This window comes from Mustela lutreola, chromosome 10, assembly GCF_030435805.1.
Source record: "Mustela lutreola isolate mMusLut2 chromosome 10, mMusLut2.pri, whole genome shotgun sequence".
Classification (NCBI taxonomy): Eukaryota; Metazoa; Chordata; class Mammalia; order Carnivora; family Mustelidae; genus Mustela; species Mustela lutreola.
Window position 1 is genome coordinate 22,926,490 of NC_081299.1, and position 18,613 is coordinate 22,945,102.

General features: G+C 44.9%; 1 protein-coding gene and 2 non-coding genes across 15 annotated transcripts in view; all 3 read right to left on the minus strand.

The window, feature by feature from the left end:
* Positions 1 to 630: 630 nt before the first annotated feature.
* PUM1 (pumilio RNA binding family member 1) overlaps positions 631 to 18,613 on the minus strand; it is a 141,167-nt gene continuing 123,184 nt past the window's right edge. For 9 of the 13 annotated variants that reach the window (XM_059137925.1, XM_059137924.1, XM_059137916.1 and 6 more), the window contains 6 exons: positions 18,058 to 18,192; positions 14,731 to 14,868; positions 12,172 to 12,297; positions 10,764 to 10,885; positions 5,773 to 5,965; positions 631 to 2,487 (listed from right to left, as the gene is read on the minus strand). In XM_059137925.1, coding sequence (XP_058993908.1) covers positions 2,356 to 2,487; positions 5,773 to 5,965; positions 10,764 to 10,885; positions 12,172 to 12,297; positions 14,731 to 14,868; positions 18,058 to 18,192 — 846 coding nt within the window. In that variant the 3' untranslated portion in view covers positions 631 to 2,355. The remainder of the gene's footprint in view (positions 2,488 to 5,772; positions 5,966 to 10,763; positions 10,886 to 12,171; positions 12,298 to 14,730; positions 14,869 to 18,057; positions 18,193 to 18,613) is intronic. The other 4 variants (XM_059137927.1, XM_059137920.1, XM_059137923.1 and 1 more) reach the window with 1 other exon arrangement.
* Positions 4,902 to 4,986, minus strand: LOC131810693 (small nucleolar RNA SNORD103/SNORD85). The gene has a single exon (XR_009345672.1). It is a non-coding gene; the product is annotated as a small nucleolar RNA SNORD103/SNORD85 (small nucleolar RNA).
* LOC131810694 (small nucleolar RNA SNORD103/SNORD85) lies at positions 17,041 to 17,125 on the minus strand. Its single transcript, XR_009345673.1, has one exon. It is a non-coding gene; the product is annotated as a small nucleolar RNA SNORD103/SNORD85 (small nucleolar RNA).

Below are 18,613 nucleotides of genomic sequence, written 5' to 3' on the forward strand. Positions count from 1 at the left end.
GAGCAAGCTAGGCTCCTGGGCCAGCCGGGGCCAGGACTCCACGTGTGAACATGGTGGGGCAGGATGAGGGCAGCAGCAGCCTAAACTGAGGAAAGGGAAGGGGCCTCGGGAGGGGAGACTGAGACAGACCGCACAGCAGTCGGGGATGCCTTAATGGTCGCCCACCTCCAAAGACGAGGTGCTCCAGTGCACGCTGGAGCTGGGAAACATCTGCAATTGACTGGATTCGAACCCAGACCCCAGGCTCACAAGGCAGAAAAGGCCGGAAAGAGCAAATGAAGAGCATCCAACTGGGTCTCGCCACAGGGCACTGGTTTTTGGAGGACGCTCCCTGCGACTGATGGGCACACACCCTGGGCCCAGGGAGGCAGACGATCTGATTTTTCAATTGAAGTTGGAAATCTGGACTAATAGTCTTGCTTTTGAAAGCACTGAGCAGGCTAAAGCCAACATCTGTGGGTCAAAATGGATTCCAGAGCTTTCGTTCCGCCATCCCAGCCATATTCCAATCCCACCCTGCCCTCCCGCCAACAAAAACCAAACAAGCAGGAGAAAGGCACAAAGAAGGAAAGGGCTGTCCTGGGACACGAATGTTAAGGGGGAGAGGAGGAGTTAACACAGAAGCAGAAATTCAGATTCCAAAGTTCTGTATTTTTCAAAATAAAGATCACACATTGTTTAGAGACAATCTACACAAGAGTTACAAAAAATAGTTGCCCAGGCATAAGCATACACAGGTTTGTTAATTATACACATATGGTTACAAGTGTGCTTGCAAAAAAGTTCATTGGAAATATACACAAGGCTCTGGAAATGTACACCGTGTAGTGTTACAATTCTATATTCAAACAAGGAAAATTGACAGTATGTTACATTCACTTACAAGTAGACAAAATGCAAAATACAGTTCATCTTCTGTACAAAAAGGAAGGGCAATTCACACTTTACAAGGTGAGAGGGGCTCTGATTGTAAGGAAAGCTAGGGCAGGGCTGAACTTTGCACGTTCTTATGACTGTCACAAAATAAGCAAAACATTACTTTTTTAGGATAAAAAAAAAACACTAGTGTGAACTGAATCATCTTGAATAACATTTAGAAAGGATCTTGCTACTGTGGGACTAGGTGACAAATAAAACCAAGCTATTTTTTTCCTTTTTAAACATTTAACTAGGCTGTATAAAGAACATTTATTCCTTCAAAAGAAAAAAAATTTACTTCTGGTTGAAATTACAATTTACAATATACAACACTATATGCTACGACCATAAAAGGTGTGAATATACACTGAATGCACAGGGCTGGCTAATTCTCTTTTCTTACCAAAAAACGTGTTTATGTTGATTCAAACTTCTCCACATTTACATTACAGGTATACAAATGTACAATTGTACAATCCAAAGTATGTTCGACTACTAGGGTACATTATAGATACAGATTAGACATCAAAACAAGAAAATACTACAAATTTGTATATATGCAAAGTCTACACCAAGTATACACTATATATTTATAGAAGCAAGACCAAAAGCAGAGTTGGATTTTTTTTTTCTCATGCTAAATAATCAGATTTTGCCTTTCAATGTTAACAGAAAAAAATCCAGTAGGCAGTAAACAAATACACCCGCCCGGCCTTGAAAGACATCTTAGGAGCTTACATCTCCTCCTCACAAAACAGACTACACATCTCCTTCAGCATAATAGTCTCCAAAAAAGGCGATTTTTCAAAGCTTCATAAACTTAATGTCATAAACTGAAGCTTTAGCAACTCTAAAACAATTTTCATTATATATATATATATGTATATATATATATGCTTTATAAACAGTGTTATATGCCAGTTTGGGGTCATTTAACAAAATTCAAATTTCTCAGGCTTTTTTGTTTTTGTTTTTGTTTTTTACTAAAATGAGGAGGTGGGGAAGAGCTATTTGCAAAATTTGCCGGCAAGGCAAAATGGGTTAAAAACTTTTTTCTTTTTTTTTTTTTTTTTAACTTTTTTTGTTAAACCAACCACCCTGAAAGTTTCCACACGCATAATATAGATACAACATGAACAAAATGTGTGGCCTCCCATGTACATTGGTCACCTATGTACAAGTACCCTATACACCAGTAAAACAACAGGGCAATTAGTCAATTAAAAAAAATAATTAGTACATGTTATGTGTAATAAAATTAAACAAATTTACAAAGGCTTTTCCACTTGTGGATTTGATTCCATTTTTTGGAGGAGCGGGTAATCCTGGAGCAACCATTCACCCATTTCAGCTTCTCTGCGCGAACACTTCTGGTTGCTGGTTGGATTCGCCAGTGGGCCAGTGAGGTCAGTGGGAATGAGGGACAGGGCGACTGCCTCAGATAATACCATTAGGGGGGCCGCAGATGGGCCCTAAGTCAACGCCATTCTTCATGTAGTACTTCTCCAGCTTGGCCAGGATGTGCTTGCCGTAGGTGTACTTGCGCAGAGTGGCGATGTGGGGCCGGATCTGGGGAGGAAGCACAGTGTTACTCTGGCCCGCAAGCCGGCCGCGAGCTGCCAGGCACCGAAGCGTGCACACAAGCCTGTGAGCCCGCCAGGCGACACCTTCCCCCCCAGTTCAGTCAAAGCCCCGCCACTCAACAGCCACAGGAAGCGAGCTGAGTGTGTGAGGGAGGAGCCCTACTCTGTGAGGGGACACCAGGGCTCCGGAGGCAGCTGCCACAGACCACTTCCACGTCGGTCCATGGAGCACGTGCGTCCTCACAGGCGCCCACACCGTCACTGTAGGGCAGCCGCTGGACATGCTTTCAGCCCCGTTGGTCCCCTCGAGGCACCTCAGCTCCCCTCAGCAGTGGAGCGGTGCGGGTAGGGGTTGTTCTTTCTAGGCACCACAGGACCCCGTCCTCTGGTTCACAGAGGATCCTGGAGAATGACTGACAACAATAAAATGGCTAGTGTGAGCTGCCTGGGTGACTCAGCTGGTTAAGCAGCTGCCTTGGGGATCAAGTCCTGCATCAGGCTCCCAGCTCCATGGGGAGTCTGCTTCTTCCTCTGACTTCCCTCTTCTCATGCTCTTGCTTTCTCTCAAATAAAAATAAATAAAATCTTTAAAAGAAAAAAAAAAATTTAAATAAATAAATAAAATGACTAGTGTGGGCCAGGTAGTGTTCACTGAAGCCCATATGGCAGGTGTGCTCATCCCCATTCTACAGATGCACCCCAGAGGCCCAGCTAAGTGGTGTGTCCAACACCAGCCAGCTACCCGGGCACAGGCCCTGAGTCCCACAGCGGTGACTCTTCTACCAACTCCGCGCCAGTCTGGCCCCCTCCCCCTCTTGTACCCGGGTTCAGCTCACTTTCTTCTGTTCTCCAGCCCCTGGGTGGGTCCCCATGGAGTACCCTAGACACGAGAGGGGCTTCCTCGCTGGAGCTCCCTTCTCTGCTGGGAGGCTCACGCAGCTTTCTCCGGGCCCGGGCTGGGGCGTGGAGCGCGCCACCCCAAGGTTCCACCAACAGCGGAGGACAGTGCGTACCAGCCTGCTCCCCACCCGGACGCGCACTTGCACACTCAAACACACTGGCCACCTACACCAGGGCACGTGGCCCCACTGAGAGCTCCATGCAGGCCACGATTTCTGTCTAGTCGGTCAGGTCCTCACAGCAAGGAAGTCCCAAGTAGCTCTAGAAACCACTGCTGCACCACAGGACACAGGCCCACAGCAGCTACCATGTTCTCACCTACAAGCCCGCGGGGGGAACCGTTAACAGCCCTGGGTCCAATTCCGAGCTGTGTGGCCCACAGCACTCGCCTCACAGCTCTGTAAAAAGAATGTGTGGTAATGCTATGCTGCTATCTGGGGGGTAGTGAGGACGACAGACATCGCCGGTGTCTCTGGCATCAGAATGTGAAGTTCAGGACCCCCTGGCTTTTTGGTGGCCCTCCTTTTAGAAACACTAATGACATTTACATTCAATTCTTTCACCTCTCTGTCTCCGGGACTGGTGACTGCTAAACCCAGCCACTGAAGTCTGATCCTTCTCCTTTCCCAGACAAGACACTAATGACCCTCGTGCTCATGCACATGCACCACTGTTCAACTCCACTTTTTACTTATTTGGTGGGAGATGGAAGGAAATCAACCTGCCCCCGTCTCCTCTTGCTGGAAAGGACACTGCCAGGCAGTGAAAGCTGGAAAACTCAGGTTTTGGGGCCTGTGGGACTCTTCTTCCCCTTTCAACTCCCTCCATCAGCCAACTGCTAAGCCCTGTTCTGTCCACTTGTCTTCAGTCCCAGAACCACTACCTACCTCCTGGCTTTAAAGCCGCCCATCCGGCTTCCTCGCTGCCTCCTCTCCTGCTGCCTGCCCTACTCTAGGTTAGTCATCAGCCAGGACAATCACATGAAACACAAATGTGACCTGGCCTTGCAAGCCCGCCCCCACCCAGGGACAGGCCTGACCTCTCCAGATACATGGTCTTGTCTCCTGCTCCTAAGCCTTCATGTTCCATGTTCCCTCTGCCTGGAAGGGTTCAGGGCTTTATTCAAATGTCACTCTCTGGGGGAGCCTTCTCCCACATTAGAAGAGCCTGACACATGCCTGCATGGCCCTGCCCCACACCTCCGCAGCACAACTGCAGCTCTCCATGTGGGGTACTGTCGTCTCACGGACGCCGGAGCCCTGCTGAGAGGAGGGCTCGCTCTGAGTCTGCACGTGAGCACTTGTTAAAGGCAGGACTGAATGCACGGACAGGCTTAAAACTTCTATAGGACTCCAGGATGGCCTCTGCCCTCCCCAGCGTCTGGACACCCGCATCTGCGAGCCTCACAGCTGGAAGGACTCTGGACTCCCCCAGCCTTCGGGGACCATTGCCAACACCACTGCAGTGCTGTGTTTTGAACTGGAGGCGGTGGGGGCCTCGTCTGGCTCAGAACTTGAGTCCATAACAAAGATTCTCATTACCGAACTTTGTTCTCAGTGAGGGCAAGCGGCTCATCATCGCCAGACCGTGCCCAACACCTCCCCTGAGAAGGGCAGAGGGAGTCCAGAGCCCAAACACCAAGGGTTCGGGTCGGGAGCAGCTGGGGCTCGCGGTGCTGCCTGGCACAAACACAGCGGCAGCGTGGGAGGGAAGCTGGCTGGACCGGCCCTGCGACTGTTCCAGAAGCCATGGGTGGCTTCAGGTGCATTCGGTGTCCAGCTGGTGTCGGCCCCACACACGGGACCTAACAGCTCGGATCTCTGTCTCTCCTCCTCACTCCCCCTCAGCCTGGACTTCCCCTCCCGCAGAGCCTCCCGAGAAGCCTCGAGCACGTGCTCTCACGGGCTCACCAGCGCTTTGCACAGTTCTTCCCCACACAGTGCTCTGTGGGCAGCACCAATCTCATCATGTCCGTGCTGGTGCCTGGCACAGAGCAGGAACAAGGCCAGGCACTGGGCAGATACACTCTCAGTGCAAGGTGGTGGAATGAATGAGAGAAAAGGCAGGCAAGCAGGCTGATTTGTTGGACTGAGAAACTGGTCTCCTAGGAGCAGAAAACCATGCCTTGAGGACCACGGAGGGAAATCCCTCACAAGGATGGGAGTTTCAGACTCTTTCACACTAGTGAGCTACTAAAACATGAGGAGAGTGGCCACTGTAGATAAAAGGAAACAGAAGCACAGCATGAGACCTAGACCAGTGACAAACGCCACAAAAAGCAGCAAGCTGTCTACTTTTATTTGCATTTCAGAAATGTCCAAGACCCTCAGGCCTTATAGACTTTGAGTGAGATCTGCCCACCCTGGCCTACCTTATGCATGACAATTTTCCGCTGGGCTGGCTCGGCCACATCGATCATCTTCTGGACCACGTAGTTGGCATACTGGTCCTTCATCATGGTGTATAAGGCACTGTGGGGACCGTCATTCATGGTGCATACCTCATCGATAAGCACAGCGCGCTCCGTACGGGAGGCATGAGTGACACACTTCTCCACAACATTGCTGTAAGGAGACAAATCCAGGGACAACTCTTAGAACAAAGACCTTGCTGGGCTGTGTCTGTCTGGCCTCTGTCCGGCCTCTGTCCTGACTCAGTCAGCACCACAAGAGAGCCTGACATTTGGGGAAGATCTGGTTCTATGAGTGTGCCCCTCTGTCATTTGTGGCTGCCAGTGTGAATGGTGGCTAAGACTAGGCCCAACAGCTGAGGGAACAGCCCAGGTAAGTGAAGCAACTCACATACAAGGCTCACGTCTGCTTAGTAAGTTGTACTTGTTAAGGATTATAATTTCAACACACAACCAAAATCCACAAATCCTCTCCTTTCTGAGTGTACAGAGGTCGGGAACAAGCCTCCCTTATGTCGCTATCTCAAGTGCCAACCACAGAGCGGGACACCCGGAGAGGAGGCCCTGCACACTTAGTCAAGAAAGGTGTGCACGGGAACCACAGCGCTCATTTCAACAGCCTCCTGCTGCGTCTTCAGAGTCTAAGAACAAGAGTCCCCCTATAGGTCTGCCAGCATCTCTGAACCTGGCACAGTTCTGTCCTCTTGGGAAAGGAAAACAGGAATTGGCTATACTAAATGCGGGGGGTGGGGGGGGGCAGAAGGGGCAATTAAATTACACACGCCTGTGCTAATGGGTATTTGCCATCTCGGAGTGATTAAAAACCAATACTACTATGCATCTGTGGCTCTGTGGGTACAAGGAAGTTGTGTGATGTCAAAGAACAATACATATTATTTGTATTTTTATCACTGGAATCAATACCCAGCAGAGAGGACATCTGGTGGGTCAGTGTGCAGTTGAACGCTGAAGGCTTTCAGAGAGTTCACGACTGGGGGAAGAGCTGCTCTGGGTCACAGAACTCTCACAGAGAAAAAGAACTTAAGAGCCCAGACCTAGCTAATGCAGGAAGCTCTTTCCTCTGTGACAGTCCTTAAATATGGCCATTTAGCATTATCTCATAACCTGGAAGTAATTACTTTCTAGGGCAACCTATCGTATGGGCGAATGGCTCTATGAAACATTCTTCTTTATATACTGAAACAAAACATCCTCTCCCCTAAAATTTCACCCATTCGACTTAATTTTGCTCTCAGGGACTGAAAAAGGACACAAATGCCTACTTCGTGAGTACCTTAGGGCAGGGACTCTGTCTTACTCCTTCCAGAGCCCAGCCCTCTGGATATCTGAATAGTCCAGTAACTATCACCAGAGTAAGTCCCTAATCTGCAAGTTCTTACACGGTAAGAGGATGCTGTTCCACAGAGCTCTCGGTGTTAGCTCATTGCGCACAGTGAGCTTTAATTTGGAAAACAAAATTCTCCGGGCGCCTGGGTGGCTCAGTTGGTTGAGTGTCCGGCTCTCGGTTTCAGATCAGGCTGTGATCTCAGGGTTGTGGGATTGGGCCCTGCCCTCGGCCCTTGGGATTCTCTGCTTCTCCCCATCCCCGTTATGTGCAAGCTTTCTCTTTGTCTCTCAAATAAACAGATCAGAAAGAAAAAAAATTCTCAAGCTAAAATGTTAAGAACTACCATCCTATTGATCACTTCTTCAACCTTTCTTAACATACAGTGTCTGGGGCACCTGGGTGGCTCAGTCATTAAGCCTCTGCCTCCAGCTCCGGTCATGATCCCAGGGTCCTGGGATAGAGCCCTACATCACGCTCCCTGTTCAGGGGGAAGTCTGCTTCTCTACCTCCCACTCCCCCTGCTTGTGTTCTCTCACTGTCTTTCTCTATCAAATACATAAAATCTTTAAAAACAAAAAACAAAAAAAAGAGCGAGCGAGTGAGCGAGCAATACACAGTGTCAAGTCTGGTGAACTGATCAATCAGGTCTAATTAAGCCAACAGCCTCCCCTCCTTTGAAACAGCATCACAGAGAAACTTCTTTGCCCACCTTTCTTCTACAGCACTATGCTACTACAGTACTGCTCTAGTGTGACTCAAAGTGTGGTACTTTGGAAGTTATCTCCTAATAGCCACCAGCTCCTCCCTCAGCCAAAAAGGGACTTAAGATATTACTGATCCTGCTCAGAGAGCACAAAGCCTGTCATGATCTCCAAATGCTCAGGCAAAGAATTCAGCAGTTTTCAGGACTGCTTAGCTGAACCATACCTTCATCCAGTCCAGGCCTGCCTCCCCTACAAACTGGTCGGGATTAGAACAGGATACTCATTCTTCTGGGTAGAGGACTCAATCCTCAACACTGACCTGTCTTCCAAGAAAGCAAGCAGGTAACTCAGCTACCACCATGGGTTCCCACTTGGCCAAAGACTTCCACCTTAATATATGATCAAGTGTTGCGTCTTTAAAGTTTATTTTAGGCATTCTGAAACTACAGTTCCCAGCCCATTTGTGGGTGGTGAGATCAACTTAGTGATTTGTGACCAGCTTTTTCTTTAAAAAAAAAAAAAAAAAAAAAACAGAACAGTAGGTATTAGAATTAATCATGGACAACACAGTTTCAGTTATACGTGTATGCGTGTGCCTGCACGTGCAAAATCAATGAAACTTTTACTTTTTATTCTGGGTCACCATCAAAACTGTAGGAAAGTCACTAATCTATTTTATTTCTACTTATCTCAAGTGTATCAGCTCTTTCTTGTGTTATCTCTAATCTGTTGTTGTTAAGGCCACGTGGTGAATTCTATCTCAGAGGACTTATTTTTCTATTCCAGAATTTCCATTTTGTTCTTTTTATACCAAAGCTTCTAATTCTCTACTAACATCTTTTCATTCATTACGATTGTTATCTTCCTTTACATCTTTCACTATAATTAAAATAGGTGCTTTAAAATCATTCTCTACTAATTCCAACATCGGGGTGGTCTGGAACTAGTTGGGAGTTGTTTCTTTTTCTGTTTCTTCTTTTTTTCTTGACTATATGTCTTATCACAATTTTCTGCTTTCTAGACAATGAATGATATGCAGGAGAAACGGAGTTCTGTTACATTCCCCCAAGGATATTACTCTCCCCATTCCTTTATTTAGTACAGTAACTTGGCTGAACTGCAACGGCAAGCTTCTCCCACACAAGAGGGATCTCAGTTCAGTTCTTTGAGCCTTCGCTGGCCTGCCTCAAGTTTGTGCCGTCACATGTGGGTCAGGAGTCAAGCAGATATTTGGGAAATTAAATGTGGGCCTTCCCCTCCCTGGTTCTCTTACTTTCTGGAATTTCTGCCCTGTCACTCTGTCACTCTCATTGCCACGGCTGCCCCTAACTCTGCCTTCTGGGGACACTGGAGATTTTTTAATCCAACTTTAGAAGCCCAGAGCAGAACAGGAACTGCCTACAGGCTAAAAGCCAATTAAAACTGGGAAATTTCCTGATTATTATAGTCAATGATACTGTATCACAAAACATAGTTAAGAGACTAGATCTTTTTTTTTTTTTTTAGAGACTAGATCTTAATGGTGTTCTCAACACACACAAAAATAATTATATGACATGATAAAGGTGTTAGCTAATGCTACTGCAGTAATCATACTGCAGTATATGAATGTATCAAACCAACACACCATGTATGTCAAACTTACATAATAACATAATTACACAATTACATAATTGACAAACTTATCTGTCAATTATATCTCGATACAATGCAATACAAAAAGAAAAATCTAAAGGGGAAGGGGGGGAGGAACAGGGTGATTTCCCCAGTGCAATTATGTCCTTCCAAGTCATCAATAAGCCTCCCCTCCCCTCCCCTCCCCCAAACCCTTCTGGTATCTACCTGTTCTTGGCCACTCTCTTAAACGGCTTAATGCCTTCAGGAAGATTTTTGGCATTTTGTCCACAATTTATAGTCGTTATCTGTGGGAGGATTAGGCCCAAAGCAGCTACTCAGTCATTACCAGACCACACACAAGTCTACTGTAATATTAATTAATACTTATACCTAAGAGTGAGATATTAAATACAATGAAAAAAAAAGTAAATAGATGATAGTGACCCAAGGAAGAATTCTAAGAGATTCTGCCCCTAAGTCCCTGGTCCTGCCAAATGTTTTTTTAAAAAAAAAGGCAAATCAAGATCACAGAGACCCTGAACTGGTCAGGATACTGAGACACTGGATCAAAGAGTGTTTTTACTTCTCTTCTCTTTCCATGCCGCAGTGTTATAAAATTACAAAACTTAGAGACAAGCAATTTAAAAAGATCAAGACTGTAGAGTCATACCTGCTTGGCAGTGTATCCTAAAAACCAAAGAAAAATATTCCCAAAATACAAACTACTATACTACATACTGTAGGATACACACATTCCACTTAGACCATACCACTAATCTCTTGGGAGGGCCATCAATTTCTCCTCCAACCACTGTTAATAGTAAGTCACCTAAAACATTTTTCACAATCGGGGGATAACTAGCCCATTTTATTCTTGACCTCACACAGTATGAAGACTGGAAAAGAGACTCTAAGAATACTGTTTATGTAGATACAGTATATGCTGCCTCTTCATTTTGGCACCAGAGAGGAAACTGAGTAAAGAACATTTCACAATTCTGAAAAAATAAGTTAATAAAATGTCTAGTTCACCACAGTGTAAGATTTAAGTTCTTTAGAAACATAATGCTCAGATTTCACAGTGGAGTGAGGAGACATTAAGGGACCTGCTTTATTTTATACTTTATAATAGAACCATTGGACTTTTTAAGCTGTGTATACCTGGAGAAAAAGAAACATGTAAAAAAAGAAGAGAATGAAAATTCACTCCTTCTCTCTAGCCTTGAAATACTATTTTATCGTCTTCTCTGGAAAATGGAGTCCATGTGATTCAAAGCACACACCTTGCAAATTTGTGCTGACTCAATACAAGTACATTGCCTCGGATTTCTGCTACAATTTTACTTTTATCTTCAGGACGACCATGCTCCAATACATGCTGGATTACATAATTTCCATATTGATCCTGTTCGAGAAACAACAGAAAAAAAATTTATGCAAAAGTGAGTTCTGTGAATTACCTAAATCCTTACATCTAATCACCACCTACCTTCCTTCTTACAGCACCACGATGGTTTACCTGAATAATAACGAATACTTAAGAACTTTCAAAAATAAACAGGGAGTGACAAATTTTTCCTTATCATTACAAAAGAGGAATATTTACCAGATTATGGACTATTTCTCTATATATTTATGCCCAAAGGTCCTATTTAAGTTCTTCCTTTATTAGCTACTAGGCCCAAAAGAGTAGGCCTCCTCTCCTTTAAAAACAAAACAAAACTAGGGTGTCTGGGTGGCTAAGTTGATTGGACAACTGCTTTTGGCTCAGGTCATGATCCTGGAATCCGAGGGTCGAATCCCACATCGGGCTCCAAGCTCCACGGGGAGTCTGCTTCTCCCTCTGAACTTCTCCCCTCTTATGCTCTCTCTCAAATAAATAAAATCTTAAGAAAAAAAAAAAAAGAAAAAAGAAAGGAAGGCATAGCTGGGAGTAAAGAGCTATTTTTCTCTCAAACAGAAGTTTACCTCTAAGAAAAATGGGAAACAATGTTTATGTCCAACAAAACAGACAATACTTAATTAAATAACATCACAAGCCTATGATAGATATATTCACTCATCTAAGGTTAAAAGTATTGGAGAAAATAAATGTACAAATTTATACTTTTAAAAACAAGTGCAAAGCCCAAATGTGTTTGCTTCTGGATGGCAGGATTATGGATGATTTCTTTTGTTCTTACTTTCTGTGCTCCCAATTTTTTTCCACAATGAGGATGTAATACATTTATAACATCACACCTCCCACCAAAACAAACAACAAACTCCCAACAAAAGTGCTGCTTCAGTACAATACTACACTTAGAAAGTGTTCTCTTGGTTATTGTGATGGCGGAGAAATGTTTAATGGCAAAAGAAACGAAACTACCAAAGCTAAAAAGAAGCCACCTAATCCACTTAGTTCAGTTGCAATGATGAAGCTGAGACCAAGAGAGGTTAAATGGCCTGTCCATGGCAGAAGGCTGGCAGGCAGCGCCCTCCACTCCAAGGCCAGGGCTCTCTTCTTCAACCATATTCAAAAAGCACAAACCAGGACGGTATAAATGAGAACCTGCTCCAAAGCCAATGGGCATTTTAAACACATTAACATTGACTCTTCTGGAACGGATACCTGTGCTGAGAAAACACACAAGGTCTGGGCCTGCACGAGCCCACAGGTGTTTGCAGTTACTCTACTGGCAACTCCACTACCTGCACAAGCTGCTCTGTGTGCTGGTGAAGCTCCTCTAAGACAGGGAGTGTCTGCTCAGGGAGACAGTGCTCCAGGATCCTCTGAATCACTCGGCAGCCGTAAGGGTGCGTGGACAAAGCAAATACCTAGGACAGACAACACAAACAACAAAGCCAAGAATGACAGTTGCCACTTTTGATGCCTCGGCGTCATTCATATCCATTATTCCGTTAATCTTCCCAAAGACAGAGAGAAAGTGAGCGATGAGTATTCCCAGCATCCGGAAGAGAGCTCTGCAGCTCCCAGAGGTTTCTACAGTGTGCCTGCCACCACACAGACAGTAACTGACAAAGCCAGGACAGTATGTTCCAGTCTAACTCAGAAGGCCAAATTACAAATGTGGCACATTCGAGTTCTCGCTACAAATAATGAGGTGTGTAAACCCATTTCATAACTATCCTAGGAATTTAGAGATGCACATAAATTCAGAGCTGAAAAGGACTTTTCCAAGAAGCCTAGAATGGACAGAGAATTAATCGAAGTCACAAAACACACTTTGTTAAGAGTCCACGGTGTCGAAGAACAGGGTTAACAAGAGAAAAAGAAAGGGCTGGGATCAAATCCTAAATGCTTTCACTTAACCACATTGCAAATCTTCTAAATTTAATTAGGGTGTTTTCCAGCAATAAGTAAGAAAAGCTTCTTCCTCTTTTCTTGGGTCTGGAGGAGATAAGAACACAGGCTTCAGCTCTGGACCACCCACTCTCAATTCTGGCATTCCTAGCAAGAATGACATGGAGTAACCTGCACTCAAGTCTGTCATTAAGAATAATCACAGGGGGCACCTGGATGGGTCATTTGGTTGAGCGTCTGACTCTTGGTTTCAGCCCAGGTCATGATCTCATGGATCTGCTTGAGGATTCTCTCCCTCTGCCCTTCCCCCCGTGTGCTTACTTGCTCTCTATCTCAAATTAATAAACAAATCTTAAAAAAAAAAAAAATCATCACAGGAATAATAAGAATAACAAGAGCTCACACTTACTAGACACTGGCCAAGTGTCAGCGCATTAAGTGCTTTTCATGTGGTTTTTAATGCATAGCTGTATGTGTACAACTGTGTTAACTTCCACAGTATAAAGTATGGTCCTGCTCTGTTTTATAAAAATGTTAAAAACTGGGGCACCTGGGTGGCTCAGTCACTAAGCGTCTGCCTTCAGCTCAGGTCAAGATCCCAGGGCCTTGGGATCGAGCCCAGCATCGGGATCCCCGCTCAGTGGGAAGCCTGCTTCCCCCTCTCCTACTCCTTCTGCTTGTGTTCCCTCCCTCACTGTCTGTCTCTGTCAAATAAACAAAATCTTTAAAGAAATTTTTTTTTTTAATGCTAAAAACTCACAGTCTATAATGAATTAACTTATTTCACTCAACATTATGTTTGAAGTATTTACTTCTACTGTGGAGCTTCTGCTGGGCAAGTACCTGATTTGTTACTTTAATATTCGTCTAACCCTGCGCTGACAGACATCTAGATCATTCAGTCTTTCCTAGGAGAATAAGGCTGCTTTCAATATGTCGAAGTTATGTCTCCCAGTATCCACCTAGGCTAGGAATGCCTGGTCACAGGAAATACGTGTGCTGAACTTTGAAGGATGTCGCAAAATGATTTTCCAAATGGCTGTGCTAATGTCTATTCCCACTAACAGTGATCAGATCCCACAGTTTTGCCAGGACACAGCGGCCGACCAACAGGGGAACAGTGGTCTATTACCTGTACCCTTATTCTGCATCTTCCTGATTACTAATGGAATCATTCTGTCTTCTGTCTACTGGCAATTTGTGTTTCTTTTTGTCTGTTAGTGCTTGTGGTCATTTTTGCACTAATTTGTATGGTAGTCTTTGATTATAGGAGTTGATTATATATTTGTTATTAATTCTTCAGCAATTTCATCTTGAAAATATTCTCTCCCTTTTGGCAGCTTAGTCATTTTACTTTCCTTGTTGTCTATTTTGATAAATGTTAAGTCCTTATTTTTAAAGTAAACAGATCTGCTCTTTTTTCATTAACTCAGAAAACCCAAACAACCCCCCAGTTAACCCCTTCAATCTCCTTACCGCTGCCATAACTGAGCAAACCCCAAAGACTAAACAACTCTAAAATCCCATTTCAGTCTCAGCTTAGTGGTACACATGACTGCACGTGAAAATCTGCTTGGTATTTACCATGTTTTCCCTTTTAAAAACAAAAACAAAAAACAATTTCACAGACCCAAGGAGGTGTGTGTTTTATTCTTTGTTCCACGTAGCTCAGGAGGGTGTGAAGATGATGTTTTAGGGAAGAGAAATTAATGATAATAGCCAATTAAGGGGCAATTCTGGAAAAATGATGTAAGAAAATATCAGCTCTACCTGGAAGCTGATGCTAAGAGCAAAGAGGTTCTTATGACATACAGGTAAACAGGACAAACAAGAGGCTATCTCTGGTGGTTTGGCCATGTGGGGACAGCCCCCTAATGCTACCTTCTTCTCTGGGCGTAGAGACACCCAAACACTTGTTTCCTTTGTTTCTTTCTTAAGTCACTTACCTGCCCCTTAAATGCATCAATGATAAACTGCAAAGACTGGGGCTGCACACATTCGATGCATTTCTGAACCACGTGATTACCATTCTGGTCTTTCACACACTTCAGGACGTGGCCATCTAGCTCCCGAACCATCTCGTTCTATTAGAAGACAAGGAAAGAAAAGCACCACCAGAATCACAGCAAGCCAAACACCCGGACAATGAACAGTCTTCTTATCCAACACAAAGCACTAGGCAGGGAATCTATGATGATGAAGTAGAACCACATAGTTATGGCACCATGACAACAACACAGCAGCTCCAAATGAGGACAGCAGTGTTTCCATGGATTAGCAAACTTCCTGTAACAGTAACCTGGGTTTTAAAAAAGTTCTCTAACTTGCAAAAAACCTCAGAGACTTTTTCAAAATGGAGACATCTGTAGAAAGCAATCTATATGATATACACGATACTAGAGAAGTTCACATATAATTGATCATGTTCTTAACATGATAACCCTGTAAAGTACATGTTATTAATAATGAGAAGAGTTGATCTACAGCTAACTATAGGCTAGACATATCTGTAAGTGCTTAATGTGTTATGACTCAGTGAATCCTCGTAACAATCCTATGACCTGGACACTACTATAGATGAGGAAACCAAGGCACAAATTCTTTGACTTGCTAAAATCACAGACCTATACTGCCAAGATGCAAACCCAAGTGATCTGGTACCTGTGTGGCAAAATAATGTGGGTGAGGAAAGCACCTGTCAGTCAGCTATATATTATCCTGCACATACCCTCCACATACATATATGAGGGAGGTGACGGAGACTGAGAGAGGGAGTAAGTAACCAGTGCGGCCAAGAATGCAGATAGCCACTGACCCAGATTCTAACCCAGGTCTGGAACTCCAACGTGATCTTTCCACCAGGCCAGTGACAGCTAGGACAGCAGGGACAATACTGCCTGGGAATACAGAAGACCAGACATGGAGCTGGCCAAGTGCATGAGGCTTGTGCATTTATTCAGGGAATACAGGAAAAGACCAGATACTGGTGCTGTGGGAGTGCGAGACTGACCGTGCGAGTGTGTGCAAGCAGGGTAAGAGTGGAGATGACAAGGGTATAGGAAACAAGACATTGAGATTTTCACAGAATCCCTTCCTTGATGCGGAATATCCGCACAATGGCTGGGCTCTGGCACCTGCTGCCCAATCTCTTTGCTGTATCCCATCCCTGTCTATTCGCTCCCTTGTACTGAATATGTATTTATGGAAGAAACTACAAGCCACTCCACAATGGTGACATTCATGAGAAGAACATCTTAAACCTCTGAGATGTGGACTATGACAAAGCAACTAAGAGATTATCCCATTAAAGAAATTCAGGATTATAATACCAAGGACTAAAAAAGTTGAAGGCAACAAACTCAGGAAAGTTTCCTAAAGCAATTAATCAAATGTCAGGAAAACATTTATTCTGGAAATATAATTATGGGACTGTTAAGTGGAGAATGCAGAATATATAAACAGAAAGACTGGAACATTTTTAATCAAAATAAAGGGGAGGTGGCTTCCTTGCGTATGTTCTGGAGCCCAAAGAGGTTAAAAATCCCACTGGAGAGGAGTTAATTTCACTGAAAATAATAAACTTCCATCTAGAAAACAGTAAAATACCCATAATAAGAAGAATCATACCAGGCCCCGAACAAGGTAGACAAAGAAACCAGACCAGGAAAAAATACACAGGAATGTGGGATAGAAAAGCACACCTCAGGAAGAGAGAAAGGAAGTGAAAAACTACTACAGCACAGCCGTCTAATCAGAAAAGAGCAAACAGTAAAATCTGAAAAAATGGAGACTAAATCAACAATTTAAGACAGAGGCAAAGACTGAGAGAAACTAATATTCCTCTTGCTTTTCTGAGCAAGTAAGCATTATAGTCAAAAAAAGGAAGAAACTTCCATGTTCAAAAGAAACGAGAAAATCTAAGAGGAAAAAATTCAACTGCGAAGTTTTCATCCATGAAAAATCCATGGAAAATGAAAACGGATAACCATCTGAGCATTAGGGGAAGAAGAGCAGCGGCTCTGGCCGTGCTCCTGACTCCTCACATGGTGCTGGTGTCGCCACGCCGGGCCGCTGCACTGCCAGTGCGGAGCGCTGATGAACCCCGCGGTCTCGAAACACGCTGCCCTCCCCAGCGTCTTGACACGCGCATCTGCGAGCCTCACAGCTGGAAGGACTCTGGACTCCCCCAGCCTTCGGGGACCATTGCCAACACCACTGCAGTGCTGTGTTTTGAACTGGAGGTGATGGGGGCCTCGTCTGGCTCAGAACTTGAGTCCATAACAAAGATTCTCATTACCGAACTTTGTTCTCAGTGAGGGCAAGCGGCTCATCATCGCCAGACCGTGCCCAACACCTCCCCTGAGAAGGGCAGAGGGAGTCCAGAGCCTAAACACCGAGGGTTCAGGTCGGGAGCAGCTGGGGCTCGCGGCGCTGCCTGGCACAAACACAGCGGCAGCGTGCCTGCCCGTGTGTGTTTTGTTTCCCGAGCCCAGGGGGCTGCGTGGGAGGGAGGCTGGCTGGACCGGCCCTGCGACTGTTCCAGAAGCCATGGGTGGCTTCAGGTGCATTCGGTGTCCGGCTGGTGTCGGCCCCACACATGGCACCTAACAGCCCGGATCTCTGTCTCTCCTCCTCACTCCCCCTCAGCCTGGACTTCCCCTCCCGCAGAGCCTCCCGAGAAGCCTTGAGCACGTGCTCTCACGGGCTCACCAGTGCTTTCCATGGCTTTTCCCCACACAGTGCTCTGTGGGCAGCGACTAATCTTCGTGCTGGCACAGAGTGGGCACCAGGCACAGAGTGGGCACCAGAGTGCCTGGCACATAGTGAGCACCGGGCCAGGCACTGGGCAGACACTCTCTCGGTGCAAGGTGTTGGAATGAATAAGGAAGAAGTGGAGGAAAATTGTAAGTGGGCAAGATCACCTAAGTTTGATTTGTAGGAGTGGTCAGGTCTAGCATTTTAGCCTGCTTTAATTCTTGTCATACAAAACACCCACCTGTAAAATTGTACTTACTAGACTGGCCAATGAGAAAAGTGTTTGAAATCAACAGCTTTAACATAAGACACTCGATCTACTGTAAATTTACACATTTAATTGCACAGTTCATGCGTGCCATGCACAGAAAGGCAGACACAAGCACCCCCCCCCGAAAAAAAACAAAAACAAAAACACCACCATACAAGAAAACTAAAGACTGACAAATTTACAGGTTCACTACATGTGCCATGGAGAAACATCGAACACCAAGAGAAAAGTTAAAGGGGAAACTTACAATTACCTGCTGGTCTGAGGGAATAAATTCAAGAGCTTTCTGGATAACACGGCAGCCATACATCTGCAGTGCCAGTGACAGGACGTGGCCTCGAATGCGTTCTGCCAAAGCCAGCTTCTGTTCAAGGCTGCCAAACTAGACACAGTGTGTGGGTGAATACCATTACTTAGGTAGTAGGAAAGAAACCAGAGAAAGCAAAGCATCCACTATTCTGTATCAACCACTGGCACAACTTCTTTTAGCCTTGTCACCCTATGATTAATTAACTAAACCTTTTTGTTCAAAAACTTTGTTTTTTCAAGCCAGAGTTCTCAGCCTCTAACTATAAGGAACCCATTTTATGTTGAAAAACTTCTCACGTATCCAACAGCAGCAGTTTCATCATTATTGTATGTTAAACAAATACGTAATTCCTCAAAATTGCCATTAATTCACTAATGCTAGGAATCTATATTCCCATTAAATATAAGAGCATTTACATTTATTCTAAAAATAGTAATACATGTGGGCAACACTGTTTATTGGAACCTTAGTGAATGTATGGGAAAGAGTCACG